Below are 16,462 nucleotides of genomic sequence, written 5' to 3' on the forward strand. Positions count from 1 at the left end.
AGAGCGAGGCGGGGGCGAGGCATCGCGGAGACAAAGGAGGCGCGTCACGATGATTGACAGGGCGGCGATCCAATGGGGTGCGGGATCCCAGCCAATGGGGAGCGGGCTACGGGCCAATGAGGAGCGGGCTTCGGGGACCGGCCCCCAATTAGGGCCGTTAGTGGTGGAATGTGGGGCGGGCGGAGAGTGATGTACGGGCGGGCGGACCAATGGAAGCCGGGCAGCGGTTGATGGACGGGCGGGCGGGCCAATGGAAGCCGGGCAACGGGTGATGAACGGGCAGGCTGGCCAATGGGCGCTGGTGCAGGGGGCGGGCCCCGTGGCGGTATTTATTTGAAATTCTCGCGAGAGGGCGGCCATGTTCTTTCAGCGGAGGGAGCGGGAGAGGAGCGGAGCGGAGAGAGCGCAGCCCCCAGCTGAGAGCGGCCCCACTGTACCATCACCCGCAGCCTGACAACACCATGAGCGAGGCCGAGACAGAGCAACAACCCGAACAACCACAGCAGCAACAGCCAGACAAACCCAAATCCCCTGGGGAGAAGAAAGTCATCGGTGGGTGAGGCCAGCGTGTGGCCGGGCAGGAGGCCCCGGGGGGCGGGCGCGGCGGGGACGCGAGGCCGGGGCTTCCCCCGCGGCCTGGCTCCGGCTCCCCGCGGGGCCGCAACCGCTGCCCGCCTCGAGCTCGCGTGGATTCAAAAAGCAACGGCCGCGGGGCGGCGGCGGGAACCCCGCCGGCAGCCGGGCTCGGGGCTGGGAGCCCGCCGGCAAGGCCCGAGCCCGGGGGTGGCGGCGGTGAGGAGCCGCTCCCCGGGGGCGGCGGCCACGTGTAGCCGGGGCCGGGCTGCCTGATCCCGGGCGCCCGCCACATGTCGGCAGCGTGTGGGCCGCGGGGACGGGGCCCGCCTCAAACCGCCGCCCGGCGCACGTTGGTGCCGCCGCATTGGAATGCGGTTCAAACGGCGGCGTGGAACCCGCCGCCCAACCGCCGGGCGGGATCCCCGCGCGACTCCCGCCCGGGCCTGGCGAGGTTCGCGCTGTGACAGCTCCCGGGCTGTAATCCGCATTTGTTGACATGGCCCCGGACCAACAGCAGCTCAGCATCCGACTGGACACTCAAACTTTGGCAGCTGCCAAGAACAAAGCACCAGACTGAGCATGTCTGCCCTGAGAGCTGGGACCATGCTGCAAGAGGCAGCCTTTCCACACTGCCTGTGGGCAGCCCCCTTTCCCCACCTGTATAGGCAGGGCTTTCACTAAAACCCCTCTTTCAACTAGGCCAGGAAATTCATTGTGCCGCCTAACCCGCTGCTGCTTTTGCATTTCCCAGGTGTTGACTGTTCAAATCTGCCCCCTTGCCAAATGGGTATTGCTGGCTACTGATCACCTCTGTTTGAATAGATAGCATCTGCGTGAGGGTGTTGGGTGCAATTGTCAACTGACATGTAGGTAGTTCTCATCAAACAATAAGTCAAATCGTGGTGTAGCTGGATTAAACAAAATAACAGTTCTAATGACAGGTCAGTTCATTTGGCGCTCTGCTGAGCTCAGTAAATAAACCCTTTTACATCGGGACTGATGTCATCTGCAGTCACTCTGATTCCCAATTGAATGACACTGAATAAATCTGGCATTTGGTTTGTTTAGGCATTTCAATTTGTTAATGTTCCAGGTCATCAATGCTTTTGCCATTTACAGACTGGATTGTGTAGAGATACAGCTGCAGGTGTACAAAACCTGGTTCCACCCCACCTGCAGTCAGCAATTAATTTAGCCTTGGAGGGAGTGCAACCTACATTTTAGACCCATTTTAAGGGGTGATCTGATCAAGCTAGTCAAGATTTTGGCAAGAGATATTGTCACTGGTAGAGATTCTACAACAAAGGGGCATAGACCGTTCAGGAGCGATGTTAGGAAGAACTTCACGCAAAGGGTGTTAGAAGTTTAGAACTCTCCCACAAACAGCAGTTGAAGCCAGGTCTTCAAATATATTTGGGTGTATGGAGTTAGGTCATCGGTCAGCCAGGGACAGTCTTAAAAGGCTGAATGGCCTACTCCTGCTCCTATGTTTGGCTAGGTATTTGGGATTGGGTTCTAGCTTTGTGGGAAATTAACTGAGATCTTATTGAATGGAGGAGCAGGTGCAAGGCTATTTGGACGATATATGTTAATGTTCACATTTTCAAATGTTTATTGCTCTTTATAGGAACACAAATTGCGGTCCTGTTTTGGGTGCAAATCCTTATCCCATCTGTCCCAGTTAATTTTCAGTCAGATGGTGATTTGCCAGTTGTGTCTTCAGTAAACTGCTGCTCCTGTGGTTTGAAGTTCTGTAGGGATTTTATTGCTTATATTTTACATTAGATCAGATGTTCATTGAAAGTTAAGCTTGTGTATCAAAATCGTGATTCAAATATTGGAAGCCGTATTTTTTTCTTTCCAGCAACAAAGGTTCTTGGAACAGTAAAGTGGTTCAATGTACGAAATGGCTACGGATTTATCAACAGGTCAGTGGACAGTCTCCATGCATAGCATTTACAACCGGGAGACTTTTGTCATTGCAGTTTTAAAACTTCTACATAGAACCGCATAAAATTATTAACAGCAGTTTATCATACTACTCTGAAATGTTGAGATAAATTGCCCTGTGGATGTGACTGGTGAAGGAAAATGATTTCAGACATGCAGACTAGTATTAATGTATGGCACAAATATGTGAAGTATAACTTTTTTTGCTTTGTAGGAATGATACGAAGGAAGATGTATTTGTACATCAGGTGAGTCTGTTTTAAGGAATGCATGTGTACTGATAGTAGATGCCCCTGTATGACCATACAGGTCGGCGATGTCTCAGGCAGTCATGCTGATAATATCATGGACAGTTATGTAGGTAAATATGTTGAGCTAATTACTGGGATCAGCTATGTCTTAATTTGCTTAAATGTCGTGCTGCTGCCTATAACTAAGAGCACTGCTCTGGTTGAATGGCATTCGAGGAGACCGACTTGCATTTGTATAGTGAGTATTCTATTTGGTTCCTGTCATTCGTTTGGATTGTTGCTGTTCTGTATTTCCACAATAACCCTTAATATCCATGCCTAACACAGCCAAAGAGCAAATTGCTGTGGATGCTAGAATTCTGAATGAAACCAATGAATTATTGAAATATCCAGCATTTATTGGAGTTATTTGAAAAAAGTAACATGCTGTGAATAAAGGGGAACCATTTCCAGGAGTCATTTGATGCAACATTAAGGGTTATGTGGAAAATTAAAGTTCATGGTGTAGGGGGTAGCATATTGGCATGATTGAAGATTGGCGAGCTCACAGGAAACGGAACCCATAAATGGGTGCAATGTGTTAGTGGTGTCACGGGTCAGTGCTGGGGCCTCAACTGTTCAATTTGTATCAATGACTTGGATGAAGTGAGGATAGTAAGTTGAGAGGATACAAAGGGGTATAAGTAGGTTAGGTAAGTGAGCAAGGATCTGGCAAATGGGAATATAATGTGGCAAAATGTGACATTGTCCATTTTGGCAGGAAGAATTAAAAGAAACTAAAAAGTGCGAGATTGTAGAGGGATCTGGATATCCTAGTGCATCAATTGCAAAAGTTACTATGCAGGTTGCAGCAAGTAATTGGGAAAGTTAATGTAATTGCTTCAGAAATACAGTGCATTGCACATCTGGAGTCCTTTACAGTATTGGTCTCCTTATTTAAGGAAGGATGTAAATGCGGTTCAGAGAAGGTTTACTAGACTAATAGGAAGGGATGGGTTGTCATACGTGGAAATGTCTGACCGGCTCGGTTTGTATCTGCTGGTGCTTAGTACCGAAAGGTGACGTGCTTACAACACCAGTCCCTGAGGGGTCTTGACAGGGTGGATATGTCCTCTTGTGGGAAAATTATAGAATGGGGTGTCACTGCTTAAAAATAACAGGCCACCCATTTGAGAGTCTTTGGACCTCTTGAAAAGGTGGTAATGCAGAGTCGGAGTCTGAACTAGTGTAGAGATGGTTAGATTCTTGATGAAGTAAAGTCACCATAGTCCCAGATGGCTACTTTCCCCATTGAAGGAGGAGAGCTGACTGGTGGAGATTTAACCTGAGGGTTATCTCACCTTGGGAGGGACCTTCATGAATAACCTCAACCTTTACGTGAATTGAACTCGTGCTGTTGGCCTCACTCTGCATCACAAACCAGCTGACCAACCAACTGAGCTAGCAGAGGTTATCTAGAGTGGGCAGGAATGTGGAGCTGAGTTTCTAATTGGATGATTTTGTTGAACAGCAGAGTACTCAACAAATTCTTACAGCTGGCAGCATCTTGGAGAGCAAAGTTTCAGGCTGGTGTCTTGCTCAGATTAGTTTGAACAAAGGACCGTTAACCTGAAATATTGGGTGCTAACAATACCTGTGGAGCGAAACAATGAGTATTTCTGAATACCTTTCATAAAGTCCTTCCTGATGCCACACTGGAACAACAAACTAGCTTTTAAAACTGCGATAGATAGCCTGATGACCAATCTGGGGTTATGGGGAGAAGGCAGGAGGATGAGAAAAATATCAGCCATGATTGAATGGTGGAGCAGACTCGATGGGCTGAGTGGCCTAATTCTGCTGCTCCTATGTCTTATGGAAAGGTCTTGATTATAACAGAAGCTTGTATAAGAGGAGCTAATCTGAGCAGTGTAGCCCCTTAACGCTTGCTTTTACATGAATAGGATGGGAATAGAGGGATACGGACCCAGGAAGTGTAGAAGATTGTAGTTTAGTCGGGCCGCATGGTCGGCACGGGCTTGGAGGGCCGAAGGGCCTGTTCCTGTGCTGTACATTTCTTTGTTCTTGTTCCAAAGGAGGAAGAAATGCACCTTTTGAGAACACTGGTTAGACTTCTAAAAAGAACAGGACCATGCTTTGTGCCATTTACTGTGCAAGCAATAAAGGAAGTGGGCATGTGGAAGATTATGCAATGTTGGGTTGATTATTGTGCACTGAGATATGGTTAGGCTTTAGATGTTGGCAGTGTTGAATGATTGCTGAATTGTTGCAGTAGATTTGCAGATGTTCAAAGCAAACACGATTACCAGTGAATGATCGTATTGAAGAATTGAGGCAATGGGTAAATAGTTGTTGCCAGGAGGATAATCTTAAATGCAAACTCCATGCTGTTATAGGCTTCACCTTGTTTTCACCTTCCAACCCACCAACCTCCATATCCAACACATAGAGAAAAGAAGGTTAAGAGGTGACTTAATTGAGGCATACAAGATGATCAGAGGATTGGATAGGGTGGACAGTGAAGACTCGCCAACACAAAGGGCATTCAAATGGTCATTGGATAGACATATGGGAATAGTGTAGATGGGCTTGAGAGTGCAACATTGAGGGCCGAAGGGCCTGTACTGCGCTGTAATGTTCTATGTTCAAACTAGGTAAATTTTCCTAAGGCAGGAGCATGAAATTATTAAAGAGAATCTGATGTATTGAGGTAGGTGCATGTTACATCTTGGTGAGGATAGATACTGGGGACAGCCATTTCTCAATGGGTATTTGGTTATCTGCAATTGCATGGATCTGTCTGGGAATTGACTACAGAAGTTTGTAATTGATAGCACAAAACCCAAGTAGTAGACACATTGTTACTTTTCTGCTATAACTATCACAGATAGTTATCAGATGAAATGTACTATGTGCCTTTTGTCAAAGTTAAAACTTAAAGTTCAAAATCAACTTGGGCATGGGGAGGTCAGTATGAATTATTTTTTCCATTGTTGGGTTAGATAATTGGTAGGTTCTCAGGAAAACTGCTTGCATTCTAGCACTGTGGGAAGTGCCTTTCTGGCTCTTCTGCATTTGTATTTTTATCTGGCTCTTGAGATTGTCACTTGTAGTTTACTAGTATAGAGACCTGAGTGGCCAGAGTTTAAGCTGCACCATTATGACAACGAGTCTCATTGATGATCCTCTGTGCTCTTCAGGGGTTTAAAAAATCCCTATTTGAGAACCACTGCTTTAAACAATCATCGTCCTTCATCGAATATACATCTTGGTTGAAGGGTAATGTGCAGCTTTAAAAATAGATTGTAGGTAGAATGAATGAGTGAGGTAGGAGTAGCTGTTTTGAGCTTCAAGGGAGCTGATAAGTGAAGTATTGTGACAGATTGGAAACTGCAGGTGGAGGGACGATTCTTCAAAAGCATTTTCATGCAGGGAGTATTGGAATGGTCTCCAGTAAGTGAATAGCAGGTCATATCAATAGTACACGGAGGCTTGATATTCTTCTGCTTCTGGCTGGTAATTAAGTTATTGAGCCATGTGCACATGAATCCAAATGTAAGTTGCTATAATTAGGTTCTGCAGGAGTTTGTTACTGTTGACAATTCTTGCTTCGCGTTAATCCAATTACCTTTTTAGTTAGTATGTTATTTGTGGTTACTACCTAGTGTTGAAATTCCAAACGCTGCAGCTAAGTACTGTTGGAACCCATCTAATGGATAGCCAACTGGGATATATTTTCAGCAGACTTGATGGTTCTTGCCTGGCTAAGGATCTGGAGATTTTTTACTTGTACAGTGCTCTATATATTCCATGTATTGTAGTTTGCTCCTGTAGTTCCAGCCCTCAATAACCAAGTACTTGTAATACTCAGCATCTGGGCCTCGCATACAGAGAGAAATGGTTAATGTTTCCAGTTGATGACTGTTCAGCAGAACTCTTTCCTCTGCAAGAACTGAGTGGCATTCTAACATTGGTTCTTAATGACTGCTTCGCCAAATAAGTGACAATTTTGGGAAATGTAAAATAATGCATTACTTGAAGGCTGTAAATGTGAAGGCAATGATTTTAAATCTTAAATGAGGTGCTGAATTCTTTACAGACTGCCATAAAGAAGAATAACCCACGGAAATACCTACGTAGTGTTGGAGACGGTGAAACTGTGGAGTTTGACGTAGTGGAAGGCGAAAAGGTACTGCACAAGTTGTAATAGGATATTAATACACAGTTGTGAAGTCCGCCTGAGTCTGATGCACCTTTACTAACAGGAGTTTCTAATTCTTCAAATTAGATCTTTGATGTAGGGGTTTGTAATATTTTGTTCCTATAGAAATACAAATAATGCATGGCATGTTCTGGGCCTTACTTAATTTCATATGTACACCGACAAAATTGTTTTTAATTTTAATATAGTACTTATGATTTATAGGGTGCAGAGGCGGCAAATGTCACTGGTCCAGGTGGAGTTCCAGTCCAAGGAAGCCGATATGCTGCGGACCGAAATCGTTACCGTCGCTACAACCCTCGCCGCCGAGGCCCACCGCGTAATGTAAATATAGAACGTTTGTTTTGGCTTCCATTAATGTCCTGATGGTTGCATTGCAGATAATCCTGTCCTCATTTGCGAGGGCAGCTAGGTGACAATGTCACTGAGGACGTGCCTCCATATGGAGCTAAATATCTGCTTTTTCCTGGGTGTGGAGCGGCAGAGCACTAGAGGTGGCTGTGTGTGAGGTTAATCTATGGATTTCGTGCACTTTATAAAAAAAATTAAAAAAAATATTGTTCATTGATGGGATGTGGGCATCTCTGGCTAGGCCAACATTTATTGACCATACCTAGTTGCCCATCAGATGGTGGTGGTGAGCTGCAGCCTTGAACTGCTGCAATCCCGTTTGTGTAGTTCCACCCACAGTCCTGTTGGGGAGCTCCAGGATTTTGACCCAGTGACAGTGAAGGAACGGCGATATATTTCCAGGTCAGGATGGTGAGTGACCTCCAGGGGAACCTCCAGTTGGTGTGAACAAAGAAATGTACAGCACAGGAACAGGCCCTTCGGCCCTCCAACCCCGTGCCGGCCATGCTGCCCGACTAAACTACAACCTTCTACACTTCCTGGGTCCGTATCCCTCTATTCCCATCCTATTCATGTATTTGTCAAGATGCCCCTTAAATGTGTGGTTTACAGGTATCTGCTGCTCTGTTCCTTCTAGATGGTAGTGGTCATGTGTTTGAAAGGTCCTGCCTAAGGAACTGTGCATCTTGTAGATGGTGCACATTGCTGTCACCTGTTTGTCAATGGTGAAGGGATTGAATGCTGGTGGAAAGGGAGCAATCAAGTGGGTTGCTTTATGCTGGATGGTGTTGAGCTTCTTGAGTGTTGTTGGAAATGCACTCTCCCAGGCAAGTGGAGAGTATCCCTTTGTGTTTTGTAGATGGTGGGGTGTCAGGAGGTGAGTTACTCACTAGGATTCCTAGCCTCTGACCTGCCCTGGTAGCCACAGTATTAATATGGCTAGTCTAGTTCAGTTTCTCACAATGGTAACCCCCAGGATGCTGTTTGTGGGGGATTCCGAGATGGTATTTAATGTCAAGGGATGATGGTTGGATGCTTTCTTGTAGGAGATAGTCATTGCCTGGCGCTTGTGTGACAGAATTAACTTGCCAACTTAGCCCAAGTCTGGATATTGTACAGATCTTGCAGCATTTGGACATGGACTAACCTGTACAACTGGAACCCAACAATCGCAGGCATGTGGGAAGTGGCTAAGAAAGGAGTAGTTCAAACCAAATATTTGTCATAATATACTGAACGGCAGAGAAGGCTCAGGCTGTATGATTCACCCATTCTCATGTTTCAGTTGGACACAAAATCACACCTATTAATCCCAGGTATTTGATATGGGCACATGTAAATTCAAATGATGGCATTGAAGACACATCCATTCATTATGAAAGGGAGGATATTAAGCAGTTCATTGAGGGTTTTTGCCTTGAATAATTTTGTATTTTGCTGATAGAGATTGCTTTGCAAGCATAGTTTAATTTTCCTTGATGTCTAAACAAAAACCGGTTTCTGTACAACTGCCCAAATGTGAACCTTGGAGCTTATTGCGTCCCAAATTGCTAAGACATTGTTGAATAATTTGAGTGCACTCGGATGGGGAAGCTGGTTTTACTACATTTACTCTGGTGGAAGACACTAATTTGAAGGGAGTTTTGTATTGTTCATATTTATATTAGAAAAAGAAAATGCCATTAAGACACGTGGTAACTAGTTTGACATTGTTCAGAATTTGCATTCCTTCTAGAGTGGTAGTCAAATCCAAATGGTTTCATGGCTTGTGGGTGTTGCTGGCTATGCCAGCATCTGTTGCCCATCCCTAATTGCCACAGAACTGACTTGCTAAGCTATTTCAGATGGCAGTTACGTGCAGGCCAGACCAAGTAAAGGTGGCAGATTTCCTTACCTAAACAATCATGAGTGAATCAGATGGGTTTTTACAGCAATTGATTAGTTTCATGGCACCATTACGGAGACTAATTTAAATTCCACCAGTTGCCATGATGGAATTTGAACACATCCCCAGCACCTGGATCTCTAATCCAGTGACATTGTGCCACTGTCTCCCCAGATTGATTGAGATTATTACATCCAAGGAAAGTCTACCTTTTATCTGTACCTTGTTGTAGATTTACTGGCATGTGCTCAAATAGTGTTTGTTGGCTGTTAATTTTGCATTTAAAAACAATTGCTTTGGTATGATTTTTAATTAGTACCAACAGAACATTGAAGGTGGAGAGAAAGGAGATGGAGCAGAGACAGCAACAGATGGAGAAAACCAGGAATATCAAAATCAACAGCAGCGCCCTCCATACAGAAGACAGCGTTATCCACCCTACTTTGTTCGTCGCCGCTATGGTCGCCGTCCACAATATAGCAACCAGCCTCAGGGAGAAATTACTGAGGTAGCATAAAGACATATTATTGAGATTGCTCTTTGAAAATTTGTTCATTTGGTTTATTGAAGTATTGGCGATTTTCCAAAAGTTTCAAAGATTTTGTGACTTTGCACCCATTGCTTATCAGGAAAATTAGAGGGACCCTTGAACTGCCAGGTATTAACTTGCATTCATTTCACTAGAGGGAGCTAGTCTTTAATTCTAGATGAGGAAAACCTTTTGATCGAGTCCAACTGAGCCAGGAAAAATAGGCTCCTTTCTTTCCGGTATCATTTCTGGAACGACTCTCATATTTTTGTCTTCATCCATTTCACATCCTGATCACAGTGGTGAACTTTAACCTAAATTTTCTGTTTGCTGTATTGCACAAATTTTGCAACACTAATGCCAAAAAGAACAGCAATAATGCAAAAATAGGCTAAAACCAGAAATGTTTCCATGGCAGCTCTTGTTCATATGAGTCTGTTGTGTGGTGTAGGTTATTTTTCATTTTATTCCTTTTTGGCCATTTGAATTTCCTCATTACCTGCATCTTTATGGATTTGTGACTTCAATCTGAACCACTAATGTTCGATTGTAGGTGAAAGCTATGATGTAATTAGAGACATTCAATCTGAGCCACTAATGTTGGCTTGCCGGTGAAAGCTTTGATGTAATTAGAGACATTATGTATATTGGGCCTTTGAAAACGAGGGACACGTTAATGTTCTAATAGTTTCATTCCTTTTGTTGTAAAAGGGTGGTGAAATAAATGAAAATCAAGTTGCTGGGGAAGAAGGTGGTAAACCCAACAGAGGACAAAATCGTTTTAGGGGCTACCGTCCACGCTACCGCAGGTATGCTGCAGCTTCGCTTTGGAAAATGAGATCCAAATAACTTGTATAGCTATTGAACTGTGATGTCATTAATTGTTAACTGTATATTCGTAGTTAACTGCCGTTGGTTCTAATTCTATTCGGTTATTATTTTGATGTTTGGCTAGCTGTGCCTTTTTGAGTCAACATTGTATTTTAAGCTGCTTTATTTTTATATATTAAAGATTTTGAAGAAAATAGGAGCAGGAGGAGGCCTTTCGAACCTGATCTGCCATTCATCATGATCATGGCTGATTATCCAATTCAGCAGCCTAATTCTGCTTTTCCCCACATCCTTTGATCCCCATTGCTCCAAGTGCTATATCTAACTGCTTCTTGAAAACATGCAATGTTTTGGCCTCAATTACGTCCTGTGATTATGAATTCCACAGGCTCACCACTCTGGGTGAAGAAATTTCTCATCTGTCCTAAATGGTTGACCACGTATCCTCAGGCTGACCTTTGGTTCTGGACACTCCCATCCTCCCTACATCTACCCTGTCCAGTCCTGTTTGAATTTTATAGGTTTTGAGGAGATCCCTCATTTCTCCTGAGCTCCAGTGAATACAATCCTAACCGATTCAATCTCATGAAATGGCTACCAATAATGCAAAAGATATTCAGAAGGCAAATGACAGCACACAGGCAGATGTGCTGCAAGTAAACGAGTGAAGAAAGTAAACACTGTGGGTCATTGTAAGGGACACCAGTGCTACAAGGGGCATTTGCCAAAGAAGTGCCGGGTGCTGTGAAAGTTGAAGGGTGATTAGGGATCTTTCCTCAGTTGATGTTGCTTGGTAAAGCTCAGACCAGGCAGAGGAGCATTATTGTAACATTTAATGAGTGAAGGACGTGCAGGGCCCATGGACGAGATGGGACTCTGCAGGTGTCAGATAAACTAGGTACATTGCAGGACTAAACTGTAAATCCTTGGGCTACTCACAGTTTCAAGCGGAGGACTGTGCCCTACGCCATGAAAGCCAAAGTAGACTAATTCGAGCGGCTGCAAAGGCGGGAATTATGAGTCCATTCAGTTTTCATGTTGGCAGCTCCAATTGACCTTTAAAAATGATGGTAATGTGCATATGTGGAGATAAAAACTTGCCATTTACAAGCTAGGTAGCCTGTCCTGAGACTACTTCCTTGAAACTTTCCCAATCTCCAGTGAGTGCTAAACAAATTAAATAATGGTCGGACAAGAGTACCTATTCTGATTAAAGGATGGTCAAGATGATTGAATACTGTGGGGGTCGAGTGTGGTTGTCTCACCCCGGGTCGTTCGCAAGTAACGGATGAAATTCATGTGACTTGTCCGGGTGCCTCTCGAATGAAAGGTACTCTAGCCAGGTTGCATGTTCCCTAATATGGACCAGGAAAGTGAAATCCTGTTCTGCATGTCAATCCTAGCAGAAAGTGGTTCCATAGCACCATTGCATTCATGGGAATGGCCTGCTCATCCTTGGTTGATAATTGATGTGGATTTTGCAGATTCTTCCATGGGTCACATGCTTTATGGTCATTGCAGATACGCATTCTAAGTGGTTAGAAGTTTACATGAGCAACGTTATGGCTCCCAGCACCATAGAGAAACTACACCATGTCTTTGCAACTCCTGGGTTACTGGATTCTCTTGATTCTGATAATGGTTATGACATTTACAAGTGAGTTGTGTAAAGGAATGGTGGACACCATGTGCTTGTACCACTCCTTTGCATTCGGCTTCAAATGGTTTGGCTGAGTGAGCTGTTCAGGCATCAACGGTAAGATTGAAGAGGACGGCAGGTGATACTTTAGGGACTAAGTTCTTTAGGTGCTTGTTTCAACATTGTATCACACTACAAACTATGGGACTCCAGCTGAATTTTGGTGGGTAGAAGACCGTTTCACCTGGATCTGCTACATCTAGATGTCAAAGCACAAGTGGGGAGGAGACCAGAAAAGCAGGAGAGACCAATTTCTTGTGCTCGGGAATTTTTTTTAGCCTGAATGACTGTTTATATCAGGAGATTTGACAGTAACCAGTGTTGGCTCCCTGGACTTATTCTTAACCGCAGTAGTCCAATATATTTGGTATGAAATAGAACCATGTAAGAGTATGCAGGCACCAAGATCATCCCAGTCTACGTCGTGACTCTGACACAGCAAGTTCCATGTAACAAAATAGAAGGAAATATGGCTGTGACAATTCAAGTGGTTCCAGTTGTCCCAAGCCTTCCAGTGAGCTTTACTTCAGGAGAAGGGCAGTCCTGCACAAGTCCAGCATCACCAGGATTCACAAGTCACCAGTGGTGCAAATCAGTAGTCTTAAAAGCTCTTGAAAGACTGATGTATAACTAAGGCATTCATTTCATTTGTATTTCTGTCTCCATAAAGGCAAGTAAAATTTAGGGGGGGGGGGAGTTTGTTATAATTCTGCATGTTATTTAACATTGTTTAGATTTATTGTCCTGTGTGCCAAGGTACAGTGAAAGTATTCTGCGTGCAGTCCAGGCTGATTGCTCCATATGTGAAAAGCATCAGACATATATAAATGCAATGTACAGACATCGATCAGGTGAAGCATATGGAATATGGTGCTACAACTGTAGAGATCAGTTCAGTCTATAAGAGGGTCATTCAGGAATCTGGTAACTGGGGAAGAAGCTGTTTTTGGAACTCAGTGCATGTTGTTGACATCAGTAAGTGCTGTGATGTCACGATTGCTGCTGTTACCTTTGTATGTTTGTATTTAACTGACACTAGTTCTAATTCTATTCTGTTACTGTTATTTCTATGTTGAGCTAGCTGCTCCTTTGAATCAATCTTTTCTCTCAAACATATATTTTTATATATTAATTAACTTTAACTTCATTAACAATATGATTTTGACCACTTTTGTGGTCAAGTTACCAAGAGTCAAACTACATTGCTGTGGATCTGGAGCCACGTAGTAGGCCAGACTGAGAGGACATTAAATTTAATGCAATGAGATGGGTTTTTGGAATTTTTAACCCATGTCGCCAAAGCTTTAGATGGGGCTGCTGGATTAGTCCAGTGGCATTACCATGGCACCATTATTCCCCAGGAGCAACACCAGGCATATCTGGTGTCCAGCTACTTATGTTAAACAGAACAACCAGGTGATGGTGTCTCCACAAATCTCTTATGATGGGGGAGCCAAGCACATTAGTGCCAAAGATAACGCAACCATCTTCAGCCAGAAGTGCCAAGTGGATGATCCATCTGCCTCCTGAGGTGCTCGGCATCGCATGCCAATTTTGATACATTCTGATACACCAGAAAGCAGCTGAAGGTGTTGATCTGGCAGGGCTGCCAGCGTTGCTCTGCTCCTGTCCTCACTTTGGTCTAAATGTAAATCTCTTATTGTCACACACTGGGAGGCTGGTATGGGAATTGAACCGTGCTGCTGGCCTATCTTGGTCTGCTTTAAAAGCCAGCGATTTAGCCCAGTGTACTAAACCAGCCCCTAAACATGGACAAAAGATCTGGCTGGGGTGAAACCGACCGCCCTTTGCATCAAGGCAGCATTTGACCAACTGACATAAAGGAGCCCTAACAAAACAGTCAACGGGGGAATCTTCAGCCTTGTGAATGTCCTTCCTTTCATCCTAATGCCAGAAGTGTGAATGCTTTGCTCATGGTTGCACACTGCTCGGCACATGTGGCAACTTGTACTGAAGCAGCCCATGCAAATCTGCAGCAAGACCTCGACAGCCCTTGGGCTGATAAGTGGCATGTAGCATTTCTGCTGATTCGCTCCGTGATTATCGCCATCTTGATTGTATTACCATTGCTGAATCATCCACTATTGACATCCTTTGGGTTACCAGGAACTGAACTGGACCGGCTATTTACATGGGTCAAGAGATCAGCAATTCTTCAGTGGGAAACTCTTCTAATCTTTTAAATCTAATGAGGCAGAAGCAGGGAGTGTGATGGAACGTTGCTTGCGTGAGTGCAGATCCAACAACATGAGCTTTAGACTGCCCACTTGATATCCCATCCATGAACACACTCTGCCACCGTTGCACATTGGCCGCAGAGTATAGTATATGTACAGCACCTCGACACACTATCATTGTCAGTCTTATCTGAAATTCTGTCGGCAATTACATTGCTCAAAATTGTCCGATTTATTTAATTTCACCAGAAGACATAGGAGCAGAATTAGGCCACTCGGCCCATTAAGTCTGCTCCGTCATTCAATAGTGGCTGATATTTTTCTCAACCCCATTCTCCTGCCTTCTCCCCATAACCCCTGATCCCCTTATTAATCAAGAACCTATCTATTTCTGTCTTAAAGACTGATTTGGCCTCCATAGCCTTCTGCGGCAAAGAATTCCTCAGATTCGCCACCCTCTGGCTGAAGAAATTCCTCCCACTACAATTTGTGTTTGGACTTATTCTACTTGCCACAAGATTGCTGGCAAATATCTTTTGGTTCAGGTTGATGCATTGAAAACTCGGGTAGTGTCTAATGCTGTATTGAATTTAATTTAATTGTTTTGCCAGAGGACCTCCTCGCCCACGTCCACCAAGGGAGGGAAGTAGTGAAGAAGATAAAGAAAACCAAGGGGATGGCCAACAAGATCAACAGTCGCACCCCAGGCGATTTCGCCGCAACTACAATTATAGGCGTCGCCGACCACAAAACCCTAAACCAAAAGATGGCGAGGAGGTAAGATTAATGTTGGTGCCTGTGGAAACTGGCCATATGGAGGTAAACATTATCAGTTGAAGTTCTCTGCCACGTTCCTCCCTTTCTTTAGCACTTGACCAACTTATTTCTGGGTTTTTTCCTATCTTGCCTTGTGCTCTCGAGCTTGTCTTGTGTATCAGACTTGGTTCTCTTTTGACACCCAAGTTTCCAATCCAGCCTCCTGCTAGTTGATATAAATTGTTACCATTCAAGCATCCACTGGCTCCCACTTTCCAAATGTCTGTTTTTAACATGTTAATCCCTTTTATCCAACTCTCCCTCTTCCTCAACATTACCACTCCCAGCTGAATTTCTATTTGTGAACTATTGTAAAAGCTAATGGTCCTGTTGCTGGCTGTTGGGGTCTGTGCTGGTTGGGCTTTGGTGGGCCACTTTTATTTGTCACCTGAGATTGTGTATCAGTGCAACAGGTGGGAACAAAAGTTCCTTTAGCAGTGATTTAATTGTAATGCTATAATCTGAATCTGTGACCATGAGATTCCTCGCTACCTGGCATGTGAACAGTTTTTTTTTTTTTAATCTGCTGAAATCTGCATCTGGAACAGATCTTTGCATTGCATTGTCCAGCTCAAGTTGATGCTGAAAAAATGGGGAAGCTGCAGCATTGTCTAAATTTGGTCTATTGTTCCATAGCAAAGCACATCCTTGATTATGGTTATTTCTGTCTTTCAGACCAAGGCACCCGAAACACCAGCTGAGAACATCTCTGCTCCGGAGACCGAGCAGGGCAATGCTGAGTAACACCAGCTCAGCATCTCTTAACATCAACTAAGTAAGTATTTGGATATTTGTATTGATTGTCCTTATTGTTGTACCAAAACTTTGGTAATTACTCTACATTTGTCTTGCAGTTTTGTCATCAAACGAAGACCATCAAAGTCAAATTCCAGCAATAATAAGAAGTGAGCTTTCGACTGTAATGAAGATCTGCAATGCTTGCATACAGTTGACCAGATACCAGAACGTTTCACACTAGTAAACCTATGCAGCATGGTTTCTTAACCTTTCCTGGAACTGCTTTTTGGAACTGGCTTAAAACAGATTTTTGTAGATGGTCTATTTTCCTTTTTACTTCAGATGGTTTTTAAGCTTATTTGATATCTGGTCAATTTGAATTTTTGAAATACCAGTTTTTAATTTGTAAGCATTGT

At 44.1% G+C, this 16,462-nt stretch overlaps 1 protein-coding gene across 1 annotated transcript; it reads left to right on the forward strand.

Annotated features, from left to right (window-relative positions):
• Positions 1–343: 343 nt before the first annotated feature.
• Positions 344–16,394, forward strand: ybx1 (Y box binding protein 1). The gene is given in 11 exon segments (XM_072477751.1): positions 344–391; positions 393–552; positions 2,441–2,504; positions 2,741–2,774; positions 6,877–6,966; positions 7,204–7,323; positions 9,552–9,743; positions 10,476–10,573; positions 15,104–15,269; positions 15,984–16,083; positions 16,163–16,394. Coding segments are annotated over 10 exon segments (1,026 nt in total). The 5' UTR covers positions 344–358; the 3' UTR covers positions 16,053–16,083; positions 16,163–16,394.
• The last annotated feature ends 68 nt before the right edge of the window (positions 16,395–16,462 follow it).

This window comes from Scyliorhinus torazame, chromosome 16, assembly GCF_047496885.1.
Source record: "Scyliorhinus torazame isolate Kashiwa2021f chromosome 16, sScyTor2.1, whole genome shotgun sequence".
Lineage (NCBI taxonomy): Eukaryota > Metazoa > Chordata > Chondrichthyes > Carcharhiniformes > Scyliorhinidae > Scyliorhinus > Scyliorhinus torazame.